Here is a 21,700-nt window from a genome sequence, read left to right as displayed (position 1 = left end):
GATCACATGTGGAGAGGACACAAATGCACTCATTCTCATGTCTGCCTTTACATTTCAGTCAGTGCTGAGGTGGAAGTAGATGGTTTATATGTAAATTATTCCATATTCCATCTCCAGATTTTCAGAGATACAGCTACAGACTGATGAAGATGATGCGACTTTATTAAAACACAACGCAGTAAAATGTATAAAAATTACAAATTTCACCTGTCTTTTTTAAATGACTTTTAAGTATTCAAAATAATCGTTAATGATTAATTGATTAATCATCAATTAATCCACAATACCAAGTGATACACACTTAATTAAATTATAAATAATAAAATAAGCACTGTGACAGTATACACAGAGGTGGAAAGTAATGAGTTACATTTACTCACGTTACTGTATTTGAAAAGGTTTTTGTGCACAATTTGTAATTTTACTGTTTTATGTTTTTAATTGTGTACTGTACTTTGAACGTTTTAAATCCAAAATGTGGATGGGGGACAGGTGAATAATGACAGATGAATGATGAGATGAGGACAGACAGGTGAATGAATGATGTGGACAGGTGAATGACGTGGACAGGGACAGGTGAATAATGACAGGTGAGTGATGTGGACAGGTGAATGAATGATGAGGACAGAGGACAGGTGAATGACGAGATGAGGACAGATAGGTGAATGATGAGGACGCAGGACAGGTGAATAATGACAGGTGAATAATGTGGACAGATGAATTGGCGCTAGTTAAGGTCCCAGAGTGAGCGAGAAAGTTAAAGCAATTGTGACCTTTGACCCGTGTTGACTGATACATGTATGCGTTTTATTTTGTCAGCACTTTAAACTTGTAAAGGTTTGCCTTAAATTAAATAATTAATGTGAGATTTGTTTCCTTGCCCTTTTTGCACGAAACAAGAAAGAACCTTGTTAGAAAAGTAACTAAATAACTTTTACACTGAGTACATTTTAAACAAGCACCTTTTTTTACTTTAACTTGAGTAAATTTTAGTAATTTTTAAAAGTATTTTTAATAATAATACTTTCAATACTTTCTCTATCAAAATGGTGGTACTTTTACTTGCATGGACTCTTTGAATATATGGATTTTAATATACTTTTGCTTTAAGGTCAACTAATAATTTTCTGTTGCTGCCTTTACACCTGTAGGTCCAGTGGTGTACGGGGTGCTTGTGTGTGTGTGTGTACGGTGTGTGTGTGTGTGTGTGTGTGTGTGTGTGTGTGTGTGTGTGTGTGTGTGTGTGTGTGTGCATGCTTGACATTCCTGTTGGTCTGAAAGCCTGAACTTGGGCTAAAGTCCACAGACAGATAACGTCTCTGCTGACAGGAAAACTCAGCAGAGGGAAACACTGGTGTGGAACAGGACCGTGTTAACATCTACATCCTGTCACACACACGGCTTCATGTGTATGTAGGTCACCCAGTGTCTGACCCTGACCTCTGCTCTGCCTACTACTGACTCACTGCTGACGTCCTGTGGAGATAGTCATGCATTACAACCGGTTATTTGAGGAAGTTCACTGACTTCCTGAACTTGAACACATGCAGGAAAAACAGTGCATGATGTTGACAAGAAAGATCTGTGACGCATTCACTGAAGTTGGAAGAGTCTGGAAAAAACAACCTGTTGGAAGGAATTCAAAGATTTTACGATGAACATTAAACATACATTACTTTACAAGTTTGAATAAAAACAGACGCGATTTTCACAAAGGACTTAGATTTTATAAATATTCTTTCAATGGAACATTAAATCAGTAGGGATGTTATAATAATATTTCTTCAAAAAAAAACAAAATCCAAGCGATTTTCAAAGAGCGTAACAAAGTGACGATAATCTGATACACACATTGCTTCTCTACTCCAAAAATATCTAGACTCTTTACTCTATATATCCTCAGGTTTTTCCAAATATATCAAAATATATGTAGACAACAAGCGTCAATAACGGACCACACAAAAAGCAGAATCTCATGAGTTGGTCGGGTTGCGTTTGTTTTGACTGAGCGAACACACACTTCCTGTGTCGCACTCGAGCGTTTGACCTGTGCCTCTATACATACACAGAGCCTATACCGTCTCCTAAGTGCTGGCCATGCCCAGTTGTCATGGTAACTAAGGATGCAACTATGTCCATGCAAAGCTGCTAGGAAATCAAGTTACATTCAGTCTGGTCCGTGCTTTTCGCAGCAGGACTGACGCTGGGGGAGGATGAAGCTCACACGACCTCCTCTTACAGGAAGTTCTCTCTTAGGAACCAAAAGATTAGATTTAAAAAAAAAAAAAAAAAAAGCAAGGCCATATGATGAGTAAAGGAATCTGCTGAACAGAACTGAGACGTGGCCATGAGACAGAAAGGTTTCCTGCCCTCTACGGGTCAAACACCATCAATGCACATCTGGAAGAGAGGCAGCAAGTGGCCAGCTGTGAGGAGCATCTCAGTAAACCGCTTCATTTCAACTCATTGATTACATTAAAATTCATCATTTTCCTCTCAGCTCACTGACCAACCTTCTCACTTTTATGAGGTGAGGAAGGGTGTAAACAATTATGTTACAGTATGTGTAAGACAAAATAGAAAATCTAAATTTAAAAGTACTTCTCTAGGGATATTCCATGTGTTGTTTGGACCCTAAATAAAAGCAACTGTGCCCCAGAAATAATTAGAATAAATAGAATAAATAATTAAATACAATTATATATGTGCCCCTTCCCTCCCTAGTAAATTTTATACAGTCGATCATGGACGTGCAGGTGATGGCCACCCTATTTTATACAAATTTCCAATTTAAAGTGTGTACTAATTCCCCCACAAGATAAGATAATAACTTTCAGGGAGGATCACCTTTTCAACTTGAGCCCCTGTCCCCTGATATGTCCGTGCACACCACTGCAGTCCATAATAATAATCCATGACAGATAATGAAAAGTCTAACACTGGGCTAAATTTAGTGACGGTAAGGTCATATTAGATCCACACCTGAGAGGATCTTCCACCTGGAGATCAGAGGACGCGGCGCTCCCCTGCCTCAGAGCAGCTCTGTCTCCACTAACGGGGGCAAATCAATACAAAAGCTTTGGTGACCACACTGCCATTCTCCCAAATGTCACACTTTCAGGTCAGTCAGGTTTGAGCAGCAGGTCTCAGGTCAGCGTCCAATGTCTGAAAGATCTGATCGAGTTTGTGTCTGTGACGCCTGCTCTGCCTGGGTTGTGACAGAGCCATATAAACAACAATATAAAGTAAACAACATTTACATCTTTGTCAAAACAACCGACCGCCACTCAGTCATTTCATCTCTACACTCACATAAATTACAAATAAAAAGAAATCATTTCAATCCTGGCGAACAAAGATATATTTCATCATCATTTCAACACAGTATTTCCAAATAAGTTAATTTGAAACCATAATATATTGTACTGTTTACTCCATTTAAATATTTTGCTCTTATTTTAAATAGAATCATTACAGATCTTGCAAAAATACTACACTGTGCATTGGCTTGTTTTCAGAGTGCCCGGTGCGTCCTGGGTTCAGATATGTACACTTCAAAAGAAATCAGCGGGAAAGGGAACTTTGATGGCATCGACTCCCCTCACTCTTTCTTTCATTTGGTCAAATCTCAATTAAATCCCTGTGACTAATTCATTTTGTTGTTGTTGTTAAATTAATAGTAATAATAATCATAATAATAATAATGCATATTCCTTTTTCCGTGAATTGCTCTTTTTCCAAAAATATTAAGTCTAAAAATATATTGCATATGCCATCTTAGGAAATCCACATAATAAAATAGTCCTAACAAGGAGAAATTGTAAAGTAGGAGAATATATATTAATTCTTCTAATAGAAATTAAACTAATGAGCAGGACTTGAGGATTTTTTTTTCCTTTTTGTTTTGTTTTGGGTTTGACGTCAGTCGCGCTGAGAGGAAAAGTTTAAGATGGCTTTAGGGTGCGGAAAAGTTTTCTGTTTTTTAGGACATTAAAGATCAGGGCGGGTACTCTGTCTAATTTTGGTAACACTTTACATCACAGTTAACAATAAATAGTGTGGTAACAACTTTGTAATAGAGACGCAAAGCTCTTATAATAGTGTGTGGGGCATAAATAATGACCAATTTATATTCACAAACACCTTCATATGAAGGTGAATACCAAGTATAACTATAATATTACAAACCTATTACCACACTATTACCATCTTGTTACTCTACTGTAATATAAAGTGTCACCATGTCTCTTTTTCTTTTTTTAAAAAAGGTACACACACTCTGACACTGCGAGTCTTCTGAGTGACAGTACAAACACTTGCAGGATAAAAGGCAATGATAGAGTTGGGTTTGAAAGCCGCCACAACTCAATTAATAATAATAATAATAATGATAATAATCATCATCATCATAATAATAATCATAATCAACCCCTGCAAACCAAATGCACGTCTAACACTCAGGCCTCATCACGACGCCGCTCTGAAAAACCTAAAAAAATCACATCAACAATGTGAATACATACTACATACATACATTATATGTTGTATATTTATATAAATATGTCAGAGCGGATCGAGAAATCAAACGGAATGACTGGTAATAAACATACACGTAAACCGTATACGTATACTGTATAGATTCAACGGGGCTCGACGGGTTGTGCATAAACGTAACTGAACACACAAAAAAGCAGCCATGACATCGTTACTGTTTCCTTCTCTACAACACACACACACACACACACACACACACACACACACACACACACACATAAACGATAAACACTATGTTCCCCCAGGACAATATTAGTAGGAAGAGAAGAAGAAAAAAAAAATGTTTGTGGTTATCGAGGAATGGATTAGTGCAATATAATAAGGGACCGAGGGCTAACAAGATGCAGAAGTGTGAGTGAGGGAGGAGGAGGAGGAGGAGGAGACAGGGACTGTGGCTTGTGTGACATCCTTTGGTTTGTCTTTGGGGTTGAGAAGAGGAAGAAAAGAAAAAGAGAAATCAGCGTGGGTGTCGAGTTAGAACGGCTAGAAGAGACATTTCCCACATGTGGTGGCACTTCAGGATGCAAGGTGAGCAGCTCGAGCAAAAGCAGGTCAACGACGTGAAGGAGCGCAGTGAGTTTGTAACCAGTGCAGAGCTGCAACCATCCGTACAGCTAAGACTATTTAGATATTTTACTCACCAAAGCAAGACCATTAATAAAAGATGTGTTTTTCCCCGTTTTTTTTAACCTCATCGTAAAAAAACTAAACACCTTTGGGGTTTGAACAAGACACTTTGGGTTGTCAGGGATTATAATAACAACCATTTTTCATTATGCTGTGACATTTTATCAACAATGCCATGACAAGGCGATGAATATATTCATTAGTTGCAGCCCTACACCGGTGCATTTTCAACGCGCTCCTCCTGTGATTGTATCACGGCTGTCAGTCGATCGGTAAACTAAATCCTATTTCTTGGGACGACAGTGGATCCATTCAACCTCCTCATCAAATGCGGTGGGACTAGCTGCCTAAAGTTCTACCTGCAAGTCATAAGGCAAATCACAGGGAACAACAAAGGTGAAATAAAAAAAACGACGACAAAAAAAACACCACTGAACAATGTCCCTCCTCTTGATGAGCGTAACGGCGAAGGAGCGCCTCAATCGTTTGAAAAAAGGTCCTGTGGGGATTTTTGTGTGTTCCTTTCATGAGTTTAGAGCCATTTGTAGTGTCCTAACCCCAAAGTTTAAGACGATCGAGAGTAGAGTTCGGTGAGGAGAGGCCTCTCTCACCGTCAGGTACAGTAATTTTTAGGTAGCGCAGAGCATCTCTGAAGATGTCAGTGTCCGTGTGCTGTGGCACACAGGAGAGAGGAAGCAAGGCGAGGGAGCCCCACCTCCTCTAAAGCTGCTTGTTTGGTTTGATTGCCTGAAAGCCTCCTAAAAAACAACCCCATCACACATACCTCACAGTTATCCATGTATCTGCACTGACAACACTCACTCTTACACACACACTCTTACACACACTCACACTCAGGCACGCTCACACTCAAATAAGATGACACTCTCCATTAGCTGCTCGGACAAGACAGCGCAGGCTGGTCTTCCCCTGGAAGCACCTTAGCAACAGACCATCCTTGAGCCATTGGCTTACAAGCGGAACAAACATGACTGTTGTGCTAAGATGCTTAGGGGGAAACACGGTCCTGACAGCAGCCAAGTTCAGACTGGTGCTCAGCATTCCATGCAGGCAAAGAGGAAAGGGGGGCACAACTTTTTTTTTTTATGTAACCTCAGAGTGCCGTGGAAGCCAAACAATCCAAGCCTCATGAATGGAAAGTCTCTTCCTCACTTGTTCCACACCAGGAAATACTGAAATAACTTCTTCTGCAGTCGACTAAAGGGATGTGTGCTTCATGATGTGTCACAAACACTTTTTGCGTCATCAAATCAGGCCTCCACCCCCCTCCCCTCTGATCATGAGGTCCACAGCAGAAAAGACAGGTGAGCTCACTACTTCAGGCCCCCCCCCCCTGCCCTGCCCCGCCCCCCCTCTGTGCAGGACGGGGAGTTTTTGTGTTGATTAATTCATAGATGCTGCAAACGCTCTACCCCTCTACTGCAGGTTCTTCAGGATGCGTCCGTAGCGGAAGTCGTAGACGTGCCGGCAGAGATAAACCAGCTCGGGGTCGACGTCTGTGGGCACACAGCGGTGGGAAGGGGGAGCGAATTCGGGGCGACAGGGCACCACGCTGGCACTGCCAGACGGAGCGCCTTCGGCACGCCGCTTCACCAAGGCACAAAATCTAAGCGAGAAAGAGAGAATCGACAGGTGAGGCTTTCAGCGTCAACTCTCAAGTGCTGATCTAATATATCTTTATGCTTCTTTAGTCAAAGTGTGTTTCCATTAGTCAAATTTTATGCACATTTTCACTCTCGAATCACGTTAAAGGTTTTTACGCCTTAGCGAGGTGGAAACGTTGGCGCATCAATGAGAGGGAAGTGTAATTGAGAGCAATAGAGAGAGAATCAGTGAATAAAAGAGGACATTTAGAAGTCATGTGACTGAAAAGTCCATCCCACATCAGCATTACGCTGTAAATGTGCAAAATACGACCTCCTCCAGTAAGTGTAAGAAGCTAAATAAAATCATAATAAAATAAAGCAGCAGTATAAATGCAGCCATGTATCGACAGCTACTGGTGTTCTTTATTTATGTCATTAAGTTGCGCAAACTCATGTTTTTACCAGTGAACTGACATCCAAAAATTGCTTTGCAGCAGTGGATGTAAACAACTTAACTTGCATTTTATTTTCTGAACCAAATCTTTGACATTTTTGTTCAAATTTGGCATTCATTTTAATGGAAAATTATGATATGAAAAGGTACAAGCAACTGAAGCAACAATTGATTTGTTGGCAATTGTTCAAATTCATTAACAGTTACAGTGTCACCGCTGGGAGATAAGAAAGTCAGAAAAACAGGCGCCTGCATATCTCCAGAGCTGACGTGTTAATTAAGGAGAAAGTGTGTGTGTGTGTGTGTGTGTGTGTGTGTGTGTGTGTGTGTGTGTGTGTGTGTGTGTGTGTGTGTGTGTGTGTGTGTGTGTGTGTGTGTGTGTGTGTGTGTGTGTGTGTGTGTGTGTGTGTGTGTGTGTGTGTGTGTGTGTGGGGGTGTGTGTATGTGTATACCTACCTACAGTACTGGGCTAGTGGGAGAACGTAGCATCTGTCTTCTATGCAGGCTACACTATTTTCATCCTGATGCCGAGAGGCGAAAATCTCATTCTGAAACAAACAGTGGGTGGACAGTGTCACATCAACACAAGTGTTTCCTTATTGTGCAGGCTGAAGGCTGAAGAAGTGGCTCACGGTGGTTTCACGACTGCGAGCACAGAGGCAAGTCATCGCGTTCATGCAGAACAGGACGGCGTCTGTGCGCTTCTGCCCTCTTTGCCCTGACACACGTAAAACCAACGACATGTGCTGTTAACACTCGAGGTGAAAAGGAAAAAGAAAAAAAACAAAAAAAACAAAACCCTGAGACGTCTTCTGTACACTTTCTCACAGCTTTTCTTCTCTTACTCTGTCTGACTGAGGAGGCACATGTATCATCATCGTCTGCCGTTGTGGTTATCAACAGTTTCAGGTCTGCTGTGGAAAAGATAATGATGTCTCCAGCAGCAGGCAGGGTCTAATTATTTGTGCATATACACGCTTTTTTCTTACAAGCACCTAGCCACGTTTCTTTTCTTATTCACATTAATCATCATGTCTTACTTATGAGGAACAAATCAATAGGTAATGTAACATAATGAAAATGAATGACACTCAGTGAAAAACATTATTAGAACCAGAATTCTCAAAGCACAATTGTTTGACAAAGATTCTAAAAGAGAGAGTTTGATGATGGTGGAAAGCAGCATGGGATCATGGGAATTTCAAAAGTCAACACAGCAGTAGTTCCTCTTACTGAAATCACTGTACATTTACCTACACCGACAGGATTTGGCATGCATACTCATGACATTAACTCCAAGACCATCTGTGAAAATTCTAGATAACATATGGGCTGGAAATCCAGGGTCCTTTCACCCTATGTCAACAGAGATCGACACAGCGACCCGTGCGACCCTCATGTGGAGGATAAAGCAGTAAAAGACAGGTGGATGGATACCGGAAAGCAGAGAAATAGAGCTTTGTGCACTTTTCGCCCAATCACAGACGACATTCACCAACGCCTCGCACATTTGTGACGTCGGCTTCTCAGTACAGTAATTCCTAAACTGTTGAATAACTGCCAGATATTGAAAGTGAAAGTTTTCTTGGAAAAAGGGGCATAAATCACTCACTCATTGAATTTTTCTTGACAATTCTCCAGCCATAAAATCAAAAATAAATCCAGGCAGCCTGATTATCATGACGGTCATAAGAGGGTTAAATCGATTACTGGAAACATTTCAGGTTAAAGTTAGTTGAATCTTTTGATATGTATATAGACCTACAGTCTCAAATCCAGGGGAAATTATTTCTCTTTGAAGCAATTTAACTACTTTTAATATAATGACAGCTGTGTTCAACCCTTACTAATAAGTGACTCTGGTTCTGCATCAAACTCAAAGAGCACCTCCACCAACCCACACAGACTTCAATGTTGTTTCCATCTGTCTTGGGTTGTCACCCATGTATACTTGGACCACCATTATCTGTATATACTGTGCTGCTTGATATCTTGGCTTTAAAGCCAATTCTTTCTAAGAGATCTACAGAGACTCAGACCGTTCAATATTAAACAATATATCAGCGCTGTGAGACAAGTAATCACATAAATACAAGCAAAATACATGAATAGAGCAATGAAACTGTACAATAATTCAATGTGCAGTCAAGATTCATTATTATGAATCGCTGTTCACATCCTTTTTCCCAGGGTTTATTGGAAAACAAGTACATTTGTTATATTTATTTCTCTTGCCTCCCTAGATGATTTGATGTGATTATCTCTGTCAGATCAAAGAAGCAGTCACATAACTGTCCTCTGACCGACACACACTTCAGTGTGAAAACTCAAGATTATGAAACAAAAGGTTCGTTGTGGAAGTAGAGCTCTTGTCTGTCAAGTCGCAGAAGGGACACACACACACACTGTAATTTAACCGCTGTGCAAATGTAAGTCTTTACTCTGAATCATTGAAGCCTCACCTCACAGTGTGCGCTGGGATCTCGTCCTCCCTGGGTGTGCTCGGGTCGGTAGTACCAGAAAAGACTCATCATCAGCTCTCCTGAGGCAGCAAATTGAGACACACACAGGGGTAAACAAGCTTGGCCATAAGCTTTATCCATCCATCCATGCAGCCATGCACACAAAACGTTGTATCTTTAACAATCTCCCCCCCTCCTGGTGTCCTTTACCTGTTTTGGGGTCCTCCCACAGCGATGATATCTTGGCAACGTACGGGAGTGATTTCTTCCTGGGGCCCGATCGTAGCAGCACAGTGTCTCTGACATGTATCACTTCACCGTCCCTCTCGACTCCTTCATAACACTGACGCAGGGCTGTCTCATCTTCACCCTGAGACAGACAAGGACAGATTATTCATTACAAAGACGTCCATCTTGTAGTTAAATGGTAAGAGTCCAGAGTTATGGTGTTGACTCATGGCCAGGGCTGTTTTTACAGACACACTGGATGTTCATTTTTGTTTTACTTAAAAAAAAATGGCATCACATTTTGTGTTGATTTGCCTCCAAAATCTTGAATAAATAAAGTTTTTCAGAGATCAATCACACATGTAAGTAGTAATTAACTCAGCTTCTCTCATCTTTTTTCTCTCCATCACTCACTCACTTAAACACACGGACATACACACTAACACATTGATATTTTACACATCAACACAGTCTGACTTGGTGAAGAAAAATCCCTTTGTTATCTCTGAAAGACTGGAATAATACAGCAAGGGCGAAGAGTGATCTGATCTCATGTGGTCTCAAGAAGACATGAACATTCATCACTGGCACGGTCACAGCATGCAATCAGGTCACTGAAGTCAGATGTTAAACTACTTCTCCAAGTTAAACTAGTTCCCTGGTGTCCTAATGAACATGTCCGTGACATGCTTTGGTCAAAATACCATAAGGATGAAGCACCACAGCAGTTCAATCACCCTGCCAAAACAGCTCTGCTCAGAACGCTCCATTTTCAGTGCCTGTCTCTTTAGATGCAAATGAGACACGGGAAACTACGTCGATTTGTCGACTCTAGTAGGCACATTGCCGTCATATATAACATGTATCCACTGGACAGATAAATCCTCTGAGGTTGGAAGTTTGTGTAGAACTCTGTGCTGCACTGTGCAGCCAAGAATAGAACACTTTGCAGACTTCCGCTCTTCCGGATACTGTTTCCCTCGCCTGCACTCTCGCGTTTTTTAGGGACAAAGCGAAGCTCTGCGAGACAACACTTCCAGGAATGGCTCATTGTGACGTAGAAATGACACTGAAGTCAACATCACATGTTTTATCTCCTGTGCTTATACTGAGGCTGACCACAAAAACATGAGTGAGTCATCTTTGACCACTCATAGGGCCTCCAGAGCCCCTAATATAAGTATTAATGATTAAAAAGTTCATTTTTCATAATATGTCTCCTTTAATACTTGTTATGACAAGTGAAAATTTGTGCCAGACGTAACAGAATTCATTCCAAGTATTACTAACAGAGTACATAATCTCAGGAATGAGACAAATGCGAGGACACAAAGATCTTAACCTTCAATATTGTTTTTAATCATTTGAGTCCAAGATAAAAGTTTGTGGGAGATTTATTAAACTCTTAAATGTTCAAGGTGACAATCAAATTCTCATTCTCAAACAAAAAACATTTTTTCCAGGAGTTACTAAGTCGTCATGTTTATAAGCACTAGACGGACAAAATGAGGGACAACTGGTAAATTCTGTGTTCAGCACTGGCTGTCGTCTGTGCACAGGCAGAAAAACAAATCTGTCACAAAAAAAAAAAAAAAAAGCTGTGTGGTCAAAACACAATTATCTTTTCCCACCAGCCTACTTTTTCTTTTTGACATGTTTCTCCAAACATGCTATAATCATGTAGATTAGGAGAGAAAAGCAGGTACAATCGCAGACACTCGGGTCTATAATCTGTAGACTGTACACAAACAACCTACCGCGATGAAGACCTCCCTCTCTGTGGGCATTCCGACAGGCCGCCAACCGTTGGTGGCACGTCTGCGGCTGATTTTCTTCTGTTTGGTGCTGCTCAGGCTTGGCACTGGCGACGGCTGCTTCTGGGGCAGTCTTGTGCGGCCTATGGACAGGGAGCCGTTGGACGGTTTGGTGCTCTGAGGACATTCTCTGGCCAGCTTCAACCTGGCCTGGGATGGGTCTGACAAGGGGGTCAGCAGGTGCGGTTTAGTCTGGGTGGAAGTGGGCACGGTGGACAGTGGGCAGCTGGACATGGGCAGGGAGGGGGACACCAGAAGAGACGGGCTGTGGTCACCCTGAGGGGAGGTGTAGCCCTCTGGAAAAGGGGAAAAGTGACATTTTTAGTATATACAGAATATATACGAAAAGACACTCTTATAGATTATATAACATTAAATGTATTCATAAACAAATCATAAATGTCTGATGACTTATATCGAGATGTTTTCTGTAAAATGATGCTGTAAAATTGAAAAATGTCACTATGTTGAAAACCAAAACATGTAATGAGTTCTTTACTGACCCCTGCTGCATCTTTCCACAAAGTTTGATGCAAAGTGGCGCAGTACTTGCATAATCGAGTAAACAAAACAGGGGATAAAATACAATTTTTTTTTAAAATCCTTGGCAAACAATAGACTCAAATCCACTCAGTTGCTTTTCTTCAAGTCAACACATCGCATGGTTGCTCCAAGGATGAGCTCAAAAATAACCTCTATATACACACACACACGCATGTATGTTTAAAGCAACTATAACAAAAATATTACTCCTTATCAAAAAAAATATCTAAGCCAAAGCCTTAAGCTGTGGAAAACAAAGAAAAAAAAAAAAGACAGCAATGCTCACACATGTTCAGCCACACAACTTGCTTCAGGCACAACAAAGGAACAAAGGAATCTCGAGTTCAGTCTGAAGATGAGTGAAGCAAAAATGAGCTGAAATAACGATGAACTTAGTGGAGGGAAAAAATACTCTTACCTGCTTGAAATCTTATGGAAAATGCTAAACGTTGTTATTATAATATTCTCTGTCATTGGAGATTAACATGACAATGACATTTACATAACAGTTTGTATGGAATGAGGCAGTAGTTGATGATGTGGGCCCCCGTTCAGACCTGGTATACACATTATACTTGATCACGTAATTCATGTACAATTAGCATAAAGGAAGCATATTTACGTCCAGACACTCTTGCTTAATAACTTGCACACTTCACTTGATGCACTTCATTTTAATAGAAAAAATAAATCCGGGCCAAAGAGCGATCAAGGCTCTAATAAAAGTATATAGAAGAAAATAATTTCTTGTGAGTAAACTTGCTCTTCTGCTTTACTCACATTTTAGCGTTAATAACGACTGTGAACCTGCAGGTGACACCTGCCAGATCTTTATGTTTAAATTCTGCTCAACATTACATGTGTGCCGTTTTCAACTTTTTTCCTTCTTTCCCTGTGTTCAGCTGCGTGTGCCGCAGGGCAGCTTCATCACAGAAAACAGGACGTATTTTAAGATGATAGTCAGTTCTAGTTGCGGTTCTGTCAGTTGGGAGGTACAAACACTCGTTTACCCTGCAAGTGTCTGTGATCGGGGAAAAACCAGCAGTGACCATGGTTACAGCTGCTGATATTAATTGCATCAGGCTGTGTATTTCAGTTGGATACAAAAACAGAAATAAAACACCCACAGAGGCAAGGGTTGTTCTTTCTGACCTGAACAGCTTGGTCACTCACAAGTTAGAGGTGGAGCAGTGGTTCAGTCATCCCCAGAAAGTACAAAATACAGCTATGCTGATCTCATTAATTGTTTACAACGCCTTAAATATTTGAAAATGCACCGCTACAAAAATCAACAACAGAAAAACAGTCTTTAACCATTCAAAAGTCTGAGTCACAAGAAATTAGGACTGCAACTGCCACAGATTAGGCGTTGTCAGCTGCAGAGGTGTCCCTAATCCATTCTGAGGACGCACTGTATTCATGCAGCCCAGGAATGTGGTTACATGCATTTTAAAACCACCTCTAACTGTGGTTTCTGTGATCAGATCTGTGGACGCACATGGGATGGACTAGCCTTTGATTGGATGACTGAGGAAAGATGGGAATACCAAGTCTGAATGGGGTTTTACGAGGATAAACACAAAAACGGTATTTTCTACTTGCCTGTTTTGATGCTGTGCGTACATCCAGTGCATCCTGTGCTGTAAGAACACCCCCTGCTGGTGACGGGAGGCATGGCTCTATAGGTGTAGCCATTCATCCCGCAGGCGTCACCGTAACAGGGCGAAGCCACGGAGTTGCAGTAGGCCGGGTGAGGCAGCCCCGAGGGATGGGACATGCGCGAGTCCAGCAGCTTGGAGCTAGTCATCTGACTGGGGCACAAACTGGAAGGGGCAAAGTTCAGAGGTCGAGAGGCCAGACCCGGTGACGTGGTTCCAGTGTGTGTCGGGTGGGCGATGTGGACGTAGTAGCTGGAGAAGCAGTGGTCAGCAGTACAGAGGCAGGGATGGGGACTCAGGGTCAGGGCTGTGTGCGGATGGGAGTGGGTCAGGGGCGGTGAGGTTACGAGGCACTCGCGCTTCACAGGGGTCATGGCTGTGTTCAGGGGCTGATCATCTGATTCTCCATAGGGCTGCTGGCCCAGGAAGAAGGCCAAGCGGTGGCAGTACTCCACAGAACCCTCTGGAGGACAGCAGTAGTACGGGCTCAGTTCAGTCTCTAGCTGCTCCTCCTTTACTTGCTTTAGCGGGTAACCTAGCATGCTGCGTGATTGGTAGCCTGGTTTGGTCAGTCTATGGGTGCAGCTGTTGGTGTCCCATTCCACTTTGGGCTCAAAGTCTGCTTTCTTATTGCAGGCTGTACAGCCGCTGTGTGGGGAGGGGGTCTTTTTCCCCTTCTGCTTCTGTGGTCGTCCCTTGGGTCGGAGTTTGACTCTAGAGTCCTGTTTCGGGGTTGAGACCGAGGCTGGAGCCTTGCAGTCTGATGTGATAGTAGCTGTGGGCGGAGCCTTTAATCTCTGTTTGCTGGTTGCAGAGGAGCTGGTTAACTTCAGCAGAGCTGCGGCGTTGAGTCCAGCCAATCGTCTGGGCGCGGGGGCATTCAGACTCTCCTGACTCATCTCCCCTCGGACGACTTTGGCCTTCTTGGCCGTTTTTGACCTTTGGCACAGATCACGTATGTGAGATGTTGAGACTTTAGTGGCTTTTCCTCGCGAAGCCTTCAGACCTCCATGGACACCACTTCTGACTGTGTCTGCATCCAGGGAACCTGGTCCACGTGTAGATTCTTCCTGTGTCCTGGCCTGTTTGGCTGCTGGCTGAGGGTCAGAAGGTCTTTCCAGGAGGAGGCTGTTCACTGCCTCAGCATTGAGAGAGGCCAGACGACGCTTGCGTGGTTCTAAGACATGAATCGCTTCAACATGACTTGAACTAACCGACTTTGATTTGCTTTTCGGTGACTTTGCTTCTCTTCTCTCATTGTTTTTCCCCTTTTTGGTTTTAAGTTTAAGGGATGAATGGCGGTGTGAATTGTTTTCTTCTTTTCCTTCAGAACTCTTCTTTTCACGAATGCTTTCCTCCAATCGTGTGAGGAGGACATGGCAGCTGAGGCCCTCCTCACCTGAACCTCCAGCTCGCCCCCTCAAGGGATACAACTTCCTGTCCAGTTTTTTGTCGCGCCGTCGGTCGAGTTTTCTGTTCTGGTCACATTTTTCCTTTCTCCCTCTCTTGTGAGTCTTCTTCCCCATTTCTTTCCCTTGTTTGACGACCTCACTTATCTTCATTGTCCTGCCAAATCGCAGTGAGCGCTCGGGCCAGGCGCCGCCCATAGTGCCACCATGTGGCCAAAGAGGACAACTATCCCACCAATCAGTGCTACTGTGGCTCTGCCTGAGGGAACCCTTCTGCCTTGCGTGAGTCATCACATGCTTCTCCACGGGGCCTAGAGGTAAGAGACCAGAAAGTGGTGAAACACTGGTACAGTCATACATCCAAGACCACTCAAGTACCACTCATACATCCAAGAGTTCAACACGTTAAACACAAGCCAAGTTGTTAATCGGATCAAGTGAGAACTGGTAGATCATACATCGTTCACATTCTACAACATCTTTACCCGCGTCTGTGAAGATCAGAGTATCAAGGGTGTTACAAACAAAGCAAATAAAGTCAATATGTAATTAAAATTGTGTAAAGCTTTTTTCGAAGTGAAATTTAATGACCCGAGGAAAAAAAAGACGATAAAAGAGCAAGTATAGGCGTCAAATATTTTATCCTACAGATTAGATTTAAATACAACAGCGACTGGTGATTCAACACATAAAGACACCTAATGAAGAGTAAATTCAGCAGAACGCTTTTGTAATCAATAGCACCAGCCACTGAGCACCTGTTTCCTCTCATTACAACGTGCTTGGGTGAGTGTGTTTTATGTTGCACTGACGCTCTCTGTCATTCATTCACTTTGCTCGGCCGCCTTATCACCTGGTGTGCACACCACATGTAAATATCACCTTGTTAAGGCCAATTGTTTGGTCTGAAATATTAAGGCTGCATGGATCATGTCAAAAAACGATTCATCATATTCAACTGAGTGAAATGGAGACAAATTAACAGGCAGACTAAATGTCTATTTCAACCTAGTCACATTTAATCACTTTTTTATTTCATGGTATCCTATTACTTACTCGTCGTCTCTACATCACACAGAGGGAGAGAATCTTTAAATGTTAATATTCCCAAAAGCTCATTCAGCGATTAAACGCAAAATCAGCAGCAATCAATTAGCCTGAGAGGTTTTCTTTTTTTGTAAAAAAGTAACAAACAACCAAAGAATAAAAGTTAAAGCTGTGTGTTTTTATACTGAGGGTCATTAACAGTTATCGTCTGCCTAATGAGGTGAGCAAAACTGTTACAGCGAAGATCTGCACAGAAGTCTGCATGCAGCAGCAAAAACCACACCAAAAACACCCGTGGATTTTTCCATAGTTCGGTGTTCATTTTAGTAAATCAAGTGGGTTTTATTTCCTGTACTAACGTGGGCTTCTCGCACCCCCTAATCACATCCCATAATCTTGCTATAATCAGTTAATGAAATACCCTCTTGAAGACTATTGTCATGCATATTTACAGCATGTGCTCTCTAATCTCTTTGTGCAAGACAGTGTTTGTGAAGTTCTTACATTCTCCTCAGTGCAGCTTATCATAAAAAAAAACACTAATCCAACTTCTTCTTATTATAACTTTTTCTATTTATTTCCATATGCAGTTTCACTTCCACAAGTCTGCATCTCTTTAGGAGAACATGGCAATGCGCCGCACTGAAAAGCCCGAGGCAGATTAATCTGCAATTTGAACAAATCCAAGACCCAAGATTTTGGCCCAAATGATGACTCACTGACAGCCAAGGCCCAGCAAAAATCCTCCAACTTGTTTGCTTTTGTTTATCCATGTCTGAAGGTTTCTGAATCAGGAAGACTGAAATGAGTGGGCGAGGTTGGCAATCGGAGTTGGCTCCAAGTTTAAAAGAAACTGCAGCAAATTTTTAAATCTCTTATTTAGGTTGATTAATTATGTTTTAATGGTGAACAGCGTCAAAAGAAGTAACCACTTTTGTATTTTCAGTTTTCATTCAGCAGCTTGCATATAATATAAAATTCAAATACCTCAGCTTGGCTTCTCGCTTGCAAATTCAACCTTGAAACAACAACAAAATAAAAAAACCTGATGAGTTTTTATCTCGTCTTTGCCCTGTCACAGGACTCCTGACTCTACACTGTGCTTCTCAGACGAGATCTGATCAGTTTCATGGTGTGACCTTGCCACCAAGGATTGAAATTCAATCCCTGCATTAAACCCAAAAAAAAAAAAAAAAAAAATCAGAGGTGTTTTCACACCATGCTTAACAATCAAACTCTGTTTGTATGTTAATTTACAGCCGATCGCTGACAACGAACCACTATGTTCTACTCAAATCTGCCCTGCTTTAAAAGCCTTGACACTAAGCCTTTATAATGCCATGAAACCACAAAGGACTATTTTCTCGCAGGTTTTGTGGGACATAACAGAGAAGAGCAGGAGGAGAAACACTGAGAGAAATAACCTGGGAGATATTATCTCAGGTGGCACCACTCTGGGCAAAAGGCAATTTGGCTCTTTAGAAACTGTTCAGCCTGGTGATCCGCAGGAAGTAATTTCACATTTATGGGAAGATCAATGGCCCTGCGCTCCATCTCTAATTGGTTAGAAAGCAGATCATCAGTTCCTCTCATAGTATCAAACAGCAAACTCACCAGGATCATTTGATCCTATGATAAGGAAATCAAAGACGGGGGGAAAAAAAAAACACAACAACAGATGGATTCAAATAATGACTCAACATCATCAGGACACGCAATTTAAATTCAGTTAGCACGTTTGTCTCCTCAGATTTTGGATAATACAAGACTCACAAAACTGAATTCCTGTCACTTAAAGAGTATTTCACAAGCATGGATTTGTGGTAACAGGCTCCAGCTTCACAGTGTTAACCTCATGGTTCAAACTGTGGTTGAAGATGTCAAAATGTAAACTATCCAATTGCGATTTTTCTGACAAACTGCACAAAAGTATTAGGGCCCCATTAGATTTGTCGTTATCAATACTATAATGCAGACTATATGGGATAATTATTTATCAATCACTTTATAGGAAAATATGCGGAACAAGCATGCAATTAAAAAAAAATGACAACATTTTCAGAATAAACAACATCTACATGTTAAAGGGTCAAGTATTTATTGTGACCTTCCCCTCACACTTGAACAATAGCACAACCCTGGCTTCCTACTTAACAGTAAAACCTGAGGTTTTTCTACTATCTCATGCTGTCAGATATCTCATGCTTGAACTTTACATGCTCAAGTTTGTAATGAGTTAATAAGACGTCATTCCAATCACATCATACCCATCCAAATGCAATCACAGAATTTAACAGACATAAAAACAACCAGGTGCCCTCAGACTTTTACACAGTACTGTATTTATGAGAGTGCAATTTCAGTTGCAATATAATTTTGTAAAGTTTTGTAACAATACTTAACCAATTATAGATCAGAATACAAGACGGATCATTGCCCCTGGAAAGAATATGAAGTAATACTATAGTATAATGTAAGTATGAGAGCTTAAAGACAGGAAGTGTATCCAATATTTCCGTATAACACTTTAAATTGTCATTTGTACAGTAAGATCACATGTTAAGTATCTGTTGCAGTGTTTATTTGTGCTTATTTGCAGTCAGTGAGTGAGTGAGTTTTTACTGGCTAAAAGCACATTCACGGGTGTTTTTCTTACATTATCACCTTGACATTGACTCAATTAAGTTGAGTAAAACTGGTGAATAAAATAAAATCAGAGGCCACTTTGTAAATGCATTTAAAACTAATAAAGGCATGTCATTAAATGTATGCTTATTCCTATATTACAGTCTTAAACATGATAAATTATATAGTTAATGATACTTTCAAAAGCATAATTAATGCTATAGCTGTATTTAATTTTTATAAGTGCGTTAAACGTTTATGTCCACTTCATTACAGTAAATAAACAGTTGTTTATATGCTGCTTATAAATTAGAGCCGAGTCAAATTTAATTTTAAAAAACAAAACAGCCAGGGCCACCATTATATATCATTGACATTTAGTTTGATATTGTTCCTTCAGTATCTGTATCTCGAAATGTACTTCGCCAAATAATTCTGTACAAATAACTTTAAAGGTTAGGGCTTAGAATCGAGCACCAACAGCGTTTGTGAATTTACCGCTGCAATATTTTCCCACACGAAATTAATCTAATTCTGTTACGAGAAAAAGACACGTTGAAACATCTTCGCCATCCTTGTTTCCACAACACATGATCAAAAAAAACACCTAACTCAACAAACCCCTTTCTCTGAGCACTGGTAGATCCCACACAGTCCCTAATTAGTCAAATTGGCCTTGTGAAATACAAAATCAACTGAGACATAAAACACACATGCTCACACCTCACGCAACAAGAGGTCACAACGCTTCATTTTTAAAGGGTTTTTTTACGTGGTAGAAAGGTTCATTGAATATCACTAATCACCTGTAATTAATACTTAATCCACTTGTTGTTTTCATGTTTTTGTGCTTTCAACTTTCAGGTGCACAGAGAGGAGATAAATACCCATCAGCATCAGCAGCAGGGTGCATGGTATCTTTAACCATGGGGGTCAAACTCTTCCTTTACATTCTCCATGTCACAGCTGTTGACAGGCAGCTTTAACTGGAGGCAATGACATGTTGAGGGTTTATCAAGAGGAGATAAAAGACTACAAGAATTTCAAACATGGGCTCACCGAGGGGGTTTTCTCCCTTTCCTTTTTGTTTCTCTGGTTTTATTTTATTTATTCTAGCAGCCTCGGTGTTTATCTCCATCATCCGCTCACATGTGGAGGAGTATTCGCATACATGTACACACTGGTGGATTTATACAGGCACACAGTGGCACAGAGGAATACAGTAGGATGGGATACAGTGCAGCCTGACGTAGCTTCTTGCCCATCTGAAGTAGCCAGGCTCTAAATATGGGCTGTGGAGGGAGGGGAGGAGGAGGCTACCCGAACATTCACACACACACACACATACACACACATATATATATATATATATATACACACACACACCGAGCAAAAATAAAGGGCAGTCAACCCTCCTGATAACATTTTTATCAACAGATTCCTCGTTAACCGACACGTCGGCTGCTCAGATCCCGGTCCGGGCTGAGCTCCGGGGAGGATCTGGCACGAAGCAGCAGCAGCCGCCGCCGCTGCGAATCGTTTCTGGTGCACGAAGCGAGAAAAAAAATGGGTTGTGCGCTCCTCTCGTGGACGGAGCAACTTCAAAAAAAAAAAAAAAAAAAAAAAAAAAAATTCACGGCGAAATGGCAGCAATTCCCCCGTTTTCAAATACACACAATTACACGTCGCGGTGGTGGTAACTTACAGCTCGCCGACACGCTGCTGCTTCCTCCTCCTGCCAGCCGGGAGCCGTCGAACAAATCTGCGGGTGAGGGAGGGGAGGAGAGCCGGACTGGTGTGATGGCAGAGCTCCGTAAACTGGGAGAGCTGGGGAGGAGTGGAGAGAGGACGGTCGGTGTGTGCGTGTGTGTGTGCGTGTGTGTGTGCGTGCATGCGCGTATATGTGTGTGTGTGTGTGTGTATGTGTGTGTGTTCTTCCTGGTTGAGCGTCCACCGTTTAGTAGAAAACTTCATGTGAACCTATTGCTGCCTCGCTCGACAGCCGCGTCCTCCATTGACGACAGACAGCAGTTTATTTTATTTATTTAATGAGACCGTGACGGGAGGTGTGAAAGTCAATATTTGCAGTATTCGCGCTAACTTGGTTCCACTACGACGCTACATCATGGATGTCATTTACCCCTCTTCTTCCTCCTCTTCCTCCTCCTCCTGCTGCCTCATGACGACAGACTCACCCTGTCATTTGTCGTGACCAAACCACCGACAGTCAACCACCAGACTGTTAAAACACGTCGACATAAATTCACGTGAAGGGTGAACAAGAAGGGGAGCCATTAACAACTATATCAATTCAACAGCGTCCCATTATGTTGTCTGAAAACTTCATATAAACCACAATATGACTCCAGAGTGATTAACTCCATTGCTCTCACTCAAATATCTTTAAAAATAAGTTTCAAATCATTCCATATTGGCAATAAAATGTCACATGATAGAAGTGTGCTACTTATCAATGATTTTAAAAGTCACAACCAACACCAAATTCTCACAAATCTCAGGCAAAATGGTCTGGTCTTAAAAAAATCTTAAATCCAATAATTTAAATTTACGGCCTTAAAATGTCTTAAATTCTCCTAAAATCTCATAAAAGGTCTCAAATACAATTTTGAAAGGTCTTAATGAACGCTACTTTCATTTAAAACATGCATAAA

The 21,700-nt window shown here is 41.5% G+C and overlaps 1 protein-coding gene across 1 annotated transcript; it reads right to left on the bottom strand.

Moving 5' to 3' along the window:
- Positions 1-6,618: 6,618 nt before the first annotated feature.
- Positions 6,619-15,647, bottom strand: LOC310935333 (bromo adjacent homology domain-containing 1 protein; the record flags this gene model as incomplete). Its single annotated transcript, XM_083899211.1, has 6 exons — positions 6,619-6,808; positions 7,699-7,790; positions 9,705-9,784; positions 9,915-10,074; positions 11,690-12,042; positions 13,892-15,647. 6 exons carry the CDS (start codon positions 15,645-15,647, stop codon positions 6,619-6,621), a joined length of 2,631 nt encoding a protein of 876 aa, XP_083755337.1.
- Between the last annotated feature and the right edge of the window lie 6,053 nt (positions 15,648-21,700).

Source organism: Microchirus variegatus (assembly GCF_963457635.1).
Source record: "Microchirus variegatus genome assembly, chromosome: 12".
Taxonomy (NCBI): domain Eukaryota; kingdom Metazoa; phylum Chordata; class Actinopteri; order Pleuronectiformes; family Soleidae; genus Microchirus; species Microchirus variegatus.
This window is presented reverse-complemented; position numbering and strand designations above follow the sequence as displayed.